The sequence below is a fragment of the Argiope bruennichi genome, chromosome 9 (genome assembly GCF_947563725.1).
Source record: "Argiope bruennichi chromosome 9, qqArgBrue1.1, whole genome shotgun sequence".
Taxonomy (NCBI): Eukaryota; Metazoa; Arthropoda; class Arachnida; order Araneae; family Araneidae; genus Argiope; species Argiope bruennichi.
Window position 1 is genome coordinate 60,086,467 of NC_079159.1, and position 12,140 is coordinate 60,098,606.

A 12,140-nucleotide genomic window follows, 5' to 3' on the forward strand; every position below is an offset into this window, starting at 1 on the left:
TTTTTTAATATTCTAATATTTATTTACTTTTCTTATATAAGATTATTTCATTTTATATCTGAAATTGGTTTTAGCGATCCGATTTGATCTCATCTTGCTTTCCTGTTTTTGTTTCTGTGTCTTTTATGATTGTTTTTCGTGTATTATATTTAATATCTATACTTGACAAATATCTATCTGGTGCAGAATAGTCAGAACTGGCTTTTAGCCATAAAATTCCAATCAATCAAGTAGGAATAGATGTATAACAAAATAATAAAATAAATTAAATAGGAAAATAAAAAAAATATGAAAATTAAAATCATCAACATGCATTTTTGATGACGTATTTTAAAATATTGAAGGTTTACTTTAAAACCTAGAGCCAATGTAGCAAAAGAAGCAGTTTCGAAATTAGCAGTTCAAAATATCCATAAATTAATAAAAACTTCTTTGTACCTGAAATAATATTTTTGTTGTGCAGAGAAATTAATGTTAATAATAGTGAGGAAATTTTAAACACAAGGCAGCACGTCTTACGTATTAAATACGGCAATAATTTTCATTACTTGTTCTTTTTAAACTTTTAAGATTTGTAAAAAAAATGCTTGAGAACTTTCTTGGAAAAAATTGCTTGCTAAAATGTTGTTGATGTTTTATTTTATTTAAAGACACATTAAGAGATGAAAATTTTGCTAAAAGTGGGAAAAGAATGGTTTTATTAGTTTTAAGCAAATTATTTACTTGTTTGTAAAGCTTGGTTTAATAAATTTTTTTTGATATATGGTACCACTCTTGCACACACGCTAATTTAACCCTTTATAAGGTCGTGGGAAGTATGCTTCCCACCAAATTTATCAATCTTTGTATGAAATTATGTAGGTTGGCATAAGTTCTGTCAATTTTTTTTTTGTAAGTCAGAAACAGATGCTTCAGTTCTTTATCTCAGACAAACTGATGAGTCTTGATTTGTTACTTAATTATTAATTAACGAAATTAAATAATTAATCAAATTAAATTTATCTAATAAGCTAAAGGAATCCCTTTTCTTATTCTAATTTCAAGCCTAAAAATATTTTAACATAATATGACTAGAAAAAAATGGCACTTTAAAGGGTTAAGTTAAAACATATTTTCTATATGAACTATATATATCTTATTATAATTATCTTCCCATTTCATTGAACCAATGAGTATCTTGTGGAGTAATATATTGATATTTTTCTTCAAAAACTTATTATTTTATAAAAAAAAAGATTTAAGTGTTTCAAAAATGTCCCTCATTACATATACTTTGATATTGATTTTCAGACTTGACTAATGTTTGTTTCCTCATTTCTTTTTTTACTGATAAGCACATGTTAAAACAATTACAAGATCTACAAGTTTTTTTTTTTATTCCTTGAGAAATTACAATGGCATTTTCTTACTCTTACAAAACTGCAATGCATCATATCTGATCTGGAATTTTCCCAGAAAATGAGAAAACGTTTCGAAATCTTTCCCTCTCGTTAGATGACAACAGAAATTGTCAAACTGCCATCAAAATTGCTCTATTACTTCAACCAGTAAACCAAAATGTGCGAATAATAGCAAATATCGAGTCAATTATCACCATGCAGTGTACAGACGATGATTGTGTTCGGGGTGTTCTGATGCTGAGAAATTCTCCTTGCGAGTTCGAAGTGCCATCATTTTCGTGAGAAAAGTACAATTTAAGAACTGTGCAAGAGTGATTTGGCGGTTGTTTAATTAAAGGAGCAGAAAACCATTAGAAACTGATTTCAAAACTGAACGATGTACATACGAAAACAAATGGGAAATACTCAATAGGAGAAATGTTTGATATTATATGCTTAGAATGTGAAATGGACGCTATTCAATGGTGGCAATTTGACGAATAATATTTTTGGGTGAAACAGCGATAGAAAAATGTATAGACGTAGCATTTAACCGACTGCATTAGAAGAGAAAAGTTAAGTTGTAATGGAGTTCGGCAACATGTTTTCCACGAGTTCTGGTGCATTTCATGCTATAGAAGATGATATATAATATATAGGGTGTTCATTAATTATTGTCGGGGTTTGCGTACCTCATAACTTTCGAATAAAAAATATTAAGCAAAAACCGATTACGTATTCGTAAATTACAATTCAAAGAATTTTATTAATGATATTAAAGTGTAAAGCTTGCACAATTTGCACTTTGTAGGCATTCAGCTGAAGGCGATTATGTATTCGTAAATTCGCTGAACAAATTTTGACTCGAATTGAGGATGATGAAAATTACCTTCGGAAATGGTTCTTCAGTGACGAATCCACTTTTCATGTGTCAGAAAAAGTGAATAAACATAACTGTAGAATATGGGGCTCGGAGAACCCGCACGATTCTCAAAAGTCAAAATTTGTTCAGCGAATTTACGAATACATAATCGCCTTCAGCTGAATACCTACAAAGGGCAAATTGTGCAAGATTTACACTTTAATATCATTAATAAAATTCTTTGAGTTGTAATTTACGAATACGTAATCGGTTTTTGCGTAATATTTTTTATTCGAAAGTTATGAGGTTAGGAAACCCCGACAATAATTAATGAACACCCTATATTTTGCACGTTTTATGGAGGTTTTGAATTGTATGTGTTTATCTTACCATAAATTTTCATTATTCGTTTTGATAAAATATTTATCGAAGAGGTTTTTTTCTGCTTATAAAATAGGCATAGGAGTTTTATGAATTCATTACGGAATAAATAAATCTTCATTATACCATGTGTTGATATAGGTGAATAGTGATCGTCCAGTTTTGTAAAATTCTCCAGTCTTTTTTTTACTTTTTACCATGGAACTTTCTTAACCTGCATATAATTTTCACCTTCATCCTCTACCTCCCCCTCATAGTTTTAGTTCTTATTTGGCTATTAACTTCATGGTATCCAGTATTTAAGTACATTTCTAGGTTTCGATAGCAGAGTATTTTACTTGACTCGGTGCTAGTAATTAAATAGAAATAGAAATGTAATGTTTGTTTGTTTCTTATGGCACTTGCCACTGACAAGCCCGCTGTTACGAAGACAGCGATTTAAGCCTGAGGGGGAGCGTCTCTTATTTTTTATAGCAGCGCCAACTAGGGCCAAGAGTACGACTTTGCTACTCACGCATCACTCATTCGCTTGCACAACCCCTTTTTACAGGAGGGCACATTCACTCATCTCACAGATAGAACAGGAAGAACAACCATGCCCAAACCGGGACTCGAACCCGGGACGCCCAGATCACGGGGAAGACGTGCTACCCCTATGCCAGGACGCCGGCAGAAATGTAATGTAATAGAAATGAGTAAACCAAAGTGCAATCACAAAATGAATTAGTAAAGGATATGATTTGTCTGTACCCAGTTTTCTTTCCTCAAATAATATGTCATTCTAAAATCATTTCTATATTTATTTATTTGGAGTTTAGAATCAGATTACAAAATCTTCAACTATTGGAAGATCTATCAGTTTCATGTATAAGTTAAACTCAAAAAAATTATTTTGGCATTCTTTGTTTTTTTAATGTAGCAGTTGCAAGAATGTATATAAAAATTTATTGAAGTTCATCTGAAATGATTCTTTGAAATTTTTATTTTACTGTTGTTGATTATCTTTAATTTTCAATATCTTCATAGTCCAGAATCCTGCAACGCAAAACATGTATTAGGTTAAATTCATGAATTTATATTGAAGATTAATTCGATTTTTTTAAAACAAAAATTTTCTTGAAATACCAATATGAATAAGCGATAATCAATCATAGAAACACAATTAGAGATGTTTTAGATAACCCATAATTGAAGACGAATTTAATTAATTTGAAGTTGGTAGAAAGAATCTTGATCTCAATTTAGAGTTAAATTATTTCTTTGAGAAAATTTAATCTATTTTATACTGTTACGAATCTGTAATGCTGCTTCCCAGCATAGTTGGTTCCACCATCGGAAAGAATGTTTTACAGTCATCGGTATTGGACGGAGTCCGGTGTCGCGTCGGAGGGTCACGAAGCTTGGCGACAAACTTGGCGACCATTTGGCTACTTTGGCGCCAAAATAGATTAGACCCGGAACATCGAGAATTTTCCTGATCCGTCCAGTAGGAACGGAGATACGCCTCGAACGTTCCTGATTGGTTGAGAGGCGTCTAGCCCCGCCTCCTGAGACCTATAAAAGGAAGCGGCAGCAGCTGTTACGGCAGAGTAGTCGGAATCGACAGAAAGAACTGGCCTTCCAGAGATTAGCGGAGCAGCGACCGAGTCAAGTGAGTGCTGAATTAAGTTGTGCGCTGCGGTCTGCATTAGAGTCTGTTGTGTGCTGTTGTCTGCACGTCTCGGCTGAACATAATTGTGTGCTGTATATAGTTGTCGTCTTTGTGCTGTCCTGTGTGTCTTCGTGTAAATAAACGTCGTTGTTTCATTTTCTACTGCCGCCTGCTGATTGAATGTTCTCCACACCATATAACTCCTACTATCCAAACGAACCCCGGAAATTTCGTAACAAAACGTATAGTTTAAAATATTATATTAAAGTTATTTATAATTTATTAAACTTTATTCTATATGTTTAATAAATTATGAATATAAAATAAACACTTCGGTATTATTTCCAGAAATATGAAGTAAAATTTATGAGGAGTTCTACAACTTAGAATCTTAATAGCATTTCTGAGTAACCAAAATTTAAATATATTAATGGTAAGTGATATTATATTTGACAAAATTTTGAAATCAGATTAAAATAATCATAACTTGTATCCTTTTATTTTTAATGAATACTAAATGAATTTAATTATTTCTATGCTGTATCAAATACTAGAAACTTAAAAAAAACTGAAAAACTTTTGAAACCTCATGTTGAACACGCAGACACAAGTACTTTTTAAAAATTATTAAGTATTGAGACAATGGAGAAAGAATTTTTCTTTTAATGCATACGATATCTTTTTTCCCCTTAAATGCTAAAAAATTAATAATAGCATAATTGCCTTTCAATCCAACTTATTTTTACGATTTTTTTTGCAGGTTTTGGAGCAATATTATATTCTTTAATGAGATCTTCAAAACTCCACATGTTAACCATTTTAGTTTTAAAAAAAAATATTGGTTTTTGTAATCATATATAATTTTACTTAGCCACGCTTTCCAGTTCTGTGACATATCTTATATCATTGTAGCGTTTTTTTCGCGATTGTTTCCATACTTTTAAACACATGAATTTCGTAAACATCTTATGTTTTGATTTTATTATATATTAATACAATTATTTTAATACCATGAATGTGGTGCAGTTCAGCCAAAAAGGGGCTTTTGTGAAATAAAACATGAACTTAACCTCAAATTCAGAATGCTAATTACTTCTTTAAAAAATCACAATTCCGCATTTTTTCTGCGTAATAATCGCTATTCCATGTTTAGATTCTAATCGCTATTTCATGTCCATCTTTCATGTCCGAAATTGTAGGTGACTTTTTTCCTTACTCGTTTCGAATTCTGTAGATTATACTTCCATAACGATGCTTACATTCTTCATTGCAAACCTTGAAATGTACCAAGTTCTTTCCCGTGAATTGATATCAGTTCCTTTTTCTCTTTATATTCATACTTTGGGTGTTAAAATGAAAAGGTACGAAACGACACTGTGGGTATAAATGAAGACCTTATTCAATAAGCCTGAGCATAGCAATCCCATTGATTAACAAGCCGAAGGATTCCTTGTTTCCAGAATTCCTATGGGCGTGACGAGACCCAGTCCTTTACAGCATCCTTGAGTTCGCCGTCCGAGTTGAAGTGCTTCCCTTTCAGATGTTTTTTCAGGGGACCAAACACATAAAAATCACAGGATGACATATGCGTGCTGTAGGGCTGATGGTTAAGCTGCTACCACTCGAACTTGGCCAATTCCACGTGTGTGACCTGGAGACGTGTGGACACGCTTTATCATGGAGCAGAACCACACCCTCCGTCAGTATCCCGTTCTTTTGTTCTTGATGGACCTGCGTAGTCTTCGGAGTGTCTCACAGTACACATCGGAGTTTATGGTTCTTCTGTGCTTGAGGAATTCAACAAGTAGCTAACTCAAAAACGCTGTAAAGGACTGGGTGCCGTCACGGCCACAGGAATTCTGGGAACAAGAGATCTTTCAGCTCGTTAATCAATGAGATCTTTGTATTCAGGCCTATGGTGTACACTTTGAATAAAGTTTTCATTTATACCCACATTGTCGCTTCGTACTTATTCATTTGAACACCCCCTGTATTAAGACATTCTATACATATTTACTGTAAAAGACAGAGGAGGGGGAGAGAGAAAGTTTCTGTCCATTCTTCTTCTCCTTTGCCCATTTCACTTCTTTTTGAGAATGATGTCTCGGCGTGACAAATTGGGAGAGAACGAAGCCTTTGTTACAGATTTTCCTCGTCTGGAATTTCAAAACTTTTCCTCCTTTGCATATTCTAATTAAATGGTCTAAAAAAACTGGATCGCTGGAAAAAAAGAAACATTCTTTGTTAGAAAGTACTTCTGTTTTACTTCTTTATCCGGCTTGGCGGTCCTCTAATACATTAAAATGCAAGTCGTTTGAGGAGGAATTGAATTACTTCAATTGCCTATCCTTATAGAATTTTTTTCTTTCGATTTCAATAACTCTCCTATTAATCGAAAACCATATACGAAAAAGTATATGTATTGAATAAAAACTTATAGCACTAAATCATTATTCCATATTTACTTTCAAATTCTTCCTTTAAACTCATCTTTAAAAATATATTTTTTGACTTATTTGTTAATTTAATTACTATTGCAATGTCAAGAGACTGTATTAATATTAATAAATAGTTATAATATAATTATAAATAGAATGCAAGACATTTTTATTGCCTGGAATTTCCTAATCCGTTTTTGCAGAACTATTATTTGGTAAGTAAAGGTCAGAGAAATTATCAGGAATATAAAAATAACATTAAATTTGATTTGTTTCTTGTTTCAACATGATTGAATTTTTTTGAAGAAAGCAATATAAATTTCTAAGAGCACGTTTTTTTTATTTGTAAGCAATTAAGAAGAATATAATGTTTTCGATATCACAAATAAAAAAGAAATTAATGAAATTTTATGAACATTCAAGGCAAACATTGATATTTTCTACTTTTTGAATCAATTATTTAAAATGTCATAATACGAGGTTTTGATTAGCATTTTGAATGAATTTATGCTAATAATGAAAATTTTAATTTACTTTTAATTTTAATGAAACTATCCTTACCTTTCTGTGAATAAAGCAATTTATAATGATGTATAACAATAAAAATTAAATTAAATCAATCAATTAATTAAATTAAATCAATCAATTAATTAAATTAATCAAAATTAAAGTAATTAATTTCGAATAAAGTAAGAGTAACACTATATTATAAAATGTATATATTACAATATTTTGCATTAAATAATGCATGAGTATAAAATTATTCGAATAGACAAGCAAGTAACTCTGCAGCACTCAGTGGCAGTGACAACATTAAATTTAGTAACAAGTGTAGAAAGACAAGTAATATCATTAAGTGCCAACAAATATGCCCTTGGATATACGAGGAAATATATATTTCCATTTAAATTATAAATTCAATAAATATTTTTTAAATACCATTTTTAATATTATAGCAAAAATATATTTTTTTATTTCTATTATAATTTTTTATTAATTTAAACTATTAACTATTATTATTTAATACTCTAGTATCATAAAATGAATTTTTAAAAACAATTCATTAACAGATAGTACTATTTCCACGGAGAAAGAAATAAATCCATTTGAAAGTAAAATTTCTTTAAAAAAATGTACTGTCATCGAAATCACACCCAAAAAAAGCAAGGAAAATTTTAAAACTATCACATAAAGAAATAAAAGAGAAATCTATTGAAAAATGCTTTTATAATCCTGAATCGAGTAAAATATAATTATATAAAAAATACAATTTAAATTCTTTTTATTATTTTCAACATGCATATTAGATTACTATGAAAATTGTCTGTAAAATCTTAAACAGACGCAGGTTAAAAATAAGTTATTTGGAAATTTAGACATCCTTTTTAATGAATAATGAATTCACTTTATCTTAGTATTGCAGTAATGTGTTCTAAGAAATATTAACTTCCATCAAATTTGAAAGGAGCTTATTCAAGTTTACTTATTTTGACTAAAAGGATATTATCAAAATTTTACATTTCTTAGAAGAAACACTTGGGTTAAAATATTAGCTTCCATCAAATTTGAAAGGAGCTTATTCAAGTTTACTTATTTTGACTAAAAGGATATTATCAAAATTTTACATTTCTTAGAAGAAACACTTGGGTTACAGAACATACTCGCAAGCTAGAATTTATACTCACAAGCTTTATTTCCCTCCAGGAAAAGTTGGATTCACTTACTTGTTTATTTCATTAAGGTTAAACTTTCTTTTCCCAAGAGTTTGTTCATTAAGGAAATTCTTCATCTTGATAGTTGGAACACTTCCAGATTTCAAGTGGAAACATATAACCAAAAGTCTCAGTTAAGTGATGCTTGACGGTGTGCAAGATTTCTGCCCTGTTAAAATAACTAATGGTTTTTGCTTATTAGATTGCAAGGTGGATATTTAGCCCTGTATTGAATGCACATATTAAATTATTTAATCTACCTAATGCATTTATTAATAAAAGGCTGCAGTGTCAGAATAATAAAATATTCGTGGTGATTGTAAATTCTGTTAAATAATGTAATTTTGATGATGCTTCTGTTATTGAAACTTAGATAAAAATTTCATCTGTAATTCAAAATTAATTTGTAATTCAAAAATAGCTTATTTACATATTGAAAACCCTTAATCTCTTTTAACCTATTTTCTAAAATGGAAGAATTTTTTTGATATTACAAGGCCATGAAAAGAAATAATATATAAAAATGTTATATTAAGAACGATTTTTTAAATTTTTTCTCTGAGAAACAGTTTTACTTGCTATTTGTTCTTTAAATTTTCAGAACTATTCTTATTGTTTTTACCAGTAAAATATGAAATCCGGCATCCTATTGAATGCCCAGGCATTGTATAAAATGTCTAAAACTAGCCGGCAATGTATGAAAAGATTCATTTTTCGCACTTTTTATAGGCATTCAATAGAATGCCAAAGGAGAAACCGGCAATGTATGGAATACTTTTCCGATCCTTTTTAAACATCCCATGAGAAGGCACGTGACTTTTAAAGCGAGCCTCAGGCTCAAAATTAGTCAGTTGCACTTTGCGGTTTGTTCGGGAGTGTCAAAACACGTAATTTTACTTAAATTTATTTAACAAAGAAAATATTGTTTTTTTCTTTTTCCTTTTTTTTTTTTTACTGTGTTGCATGAAAATGGTGGAAGCAAGCTGTAGTGCTGGAGAAGGATTCATCGCCAATAGAATGTCTATACAATGATTCGACGATGAATAGTCCAAAATTCGAGTAAAAACAGTTTTTTCTAAACCGAAATTGCCAGAAGTTAATAAATCATGCACAAAAAGCCAAAATGACTACTAACATGGGACTATTGGTTGCTGAATCGCTATGATGTGATGATTGTAGAAAACAAAAGTGAATGTATTTATCCAGTAAAAGAATTCGTTGTGCTATACAGTATTACGTAATAGACTCTGAGTTATTTCACATAATTCATGAAACTCCTTTGACTCTTGGACTAGGAGGATTTGATAGAATTTTGAAAAAACATTGAAAAAAGAAAGAACCGAATGCATTTTTTTAATGGAAGTCTCATTTTTTCAGAATAATATTTGTATTTTTGAGGAATGCACGTCATTTATATAATAGCCTTATCAGGACTTATTTTCATACTTTGCTTAAATAGTATTTGTTATTCTATAGAATGCCTAGAAAAAATATGTTACAAATTTTAAATTTCATATTTTGCCTAAAAACGCCTGGCACTATTTATAATTCCTAGTCATTCTAAAGAATGTCGGCATTTCATACTTTGCCGGTAACACTGTAATTATATTCCATTTCTTACAATAGTGCTTTGAAAAGATATATATATATATATATATATATATATATATATATATATATATATATATATATATATATATATATATATATATATATATATATATATATATATATATATATATTAATTAATAATAAGTCAATCCTTGTGCACCACAAAGTACAGCACAAGGCTTACAGAAGTAAGTAGAAACAACTACATACATAGATAAAAATATGTACATATAAAAATAAGGATAAAAACAACAGGAAAAAATAAACCACAAAACTAATTAAAAATTGAAGCAGCAAAGGCAATACATTTACAGAATGAGAAAAAAGCCATTTTGTGGTTGACCAAAACATGAAGCGTAGGTGGAAACTTAATATTACAGGCATCTAGATCCACAATAAAATCTCTTCTCCCTTCAGTAAGTTTGGAGCAATCAAAAAGCAATTGTTCGACATTTTGAACTCCACCCACGCTGCAAGAGTACAGATCAGTGTTCGATAATCCAAATTTCTTGAGAGAAAAGATATATTTGACTTTAAATAATTCAATTTCCAAGCATTAAAGATATTTTAAGATTTTAAATTTAGTTCAATTACTTTAGCAATGAAATTAGGCAAAAATTCACTTCTTGCCATATCCTGAGGATTTTATAACTTCCATTTTACTTGAAAGAATTTGAGGTTTTTGCTTACTCATCCTGTAAAACAATAAATTTTAATGTATGTGCCCTTCTGTTATATAGGACAAAATACCATATAATATGCTCTTATTCTATAAAGATACCCTATCCTTAATGTCAGCATTTCTTTACACATATTTTTCATTTCATGAAACTTTTTTGAATTTTTGACGACACCAGCAACCATATATTAATACTTGATATTGATTTTCAGACTTTTATGGTATTCACTTTATCGTCTATTTCTTTCCTATTAGAAAATATTTAAACCTGTACAAAACGGACTGCTGTTTTTATCGAGTTATAAAGATTTTCTTCTTGCTTAAAAAATAGTGAAACATTCCCTTTTTCCGAGAACATCAATAATCCTTACCTGATTAGAGATCTTTGTAATACAGCAGTCGATGAACAAATTCTTGAAATCCTTTTATCATCACACATCGCCTCAAAGTTAATTAAGTAGACATTAATGTTGCTTATTCCTTCAAAGAGAAAATCAAGATACGTGGACAGTAGCCATCATCCTGTCTTTTATCAAGATGAAGAATACAAACGCTGATTAAAGATGGGGGTAGTTGGGGAGGGAGTTGTTCTGATTCTGAGAAATTCTTTCTGCGAGTTGGAATGTAATCATTTCCATGAGAAGAGGGCAATTTAAGAGCTATGCGAGGGCGTTTCGGCGATTGCCTAATTGAATGAGGACAAAACCATTAGGGAAACTGATTTCGAAGCAAAGCAAGGAACATTCGAAAACAGCAGGGAAATTCTCGTTGCTAGAAGTGTTCGATGGAATATGCAATGAAAGAAGCATGAAATGTTATTTATCGGGTGCATTTCGAAGCGTAACACTATTGTTTCAGAGAATGATGGAGAAATTGTAGCGGCTGGTTATTGGCGGTGATATGCTATTTACATTTCAGATGAAAAGGATAGGAAACAAAATGTTTCGAGGAATTTAGAAAAATTTTCAGATAAATGCACTTTATTTAGTATAAAATAATTTTTAAAAAAGGTTTATTAAATTTTAATCCAACAAAAATTCTCATTATTCCATTTTGAGAAGATTGTCGTTTTTGAAAAAGTATTCACTGTACAAAAATGTTTAAAATTGTTGGTAGTGGAGTAATGAAGTTAGTGTAGTTAATGGCGACATATGTGCTTATGTATACTGCCTCAAATATATGGTAAATAAATAGCATCTTGCTAATATTTAAATCCTGTATTAAGTTTAAAAGTATGTCTGTTTGTCATTGCATAAATAGGACTTTTATCATGTTTTCTTTAGAATAAAAAAGTTTTGAGTTCATTTTAATTCTAATGAACTTCAGAAACTAATTTGAATATTTCTAAATGAGCATCCGCATGCGTGATTATATTTTTGCTGATAGAGTATTAACAGTAAATTTATACAAGTATATGCTAACATATA

At 30.3% G+C, this 12,140-nt stretch overlaps 1 protein-coding gene across 1 annotated transcript; it reads right to left on the bottom strand.

Annotated features, from left to right (window-relative positions):
• Nucleotides 1–3,579: 3,579 nt before the first annotated feature.
• LOC129985247 (uncharacterized) lies at nucleotides 3,580–11,245 on the bottom strand. The gene is made up of 4 exons (XM_056095206.1): nucleotides 11,085–11,245; nucleotides 8,436–8,604; nucleotides 6,291–6,493; nucleotides 3,580–3,657 (listed from the first exon to the last, which is right to left on the bottom strand). The coding sequence occupies exons 2-4, from the start codon at nucleotides 8,498–8,500 to the stop codon at nucleotides 3,608–3,610; spliced, it is 318 nt and encodes a 105-aa protein (XP_055951181.1). The 5' UTR covers nucleotides 8,501–8,604; nucleotides 11,085–11,245; the 3' UTR covers nucleotides 3,580–3,607.
• Between the last annotated feature and the right edge of the window lie 895 nt (nucleotides 11,246–12,140).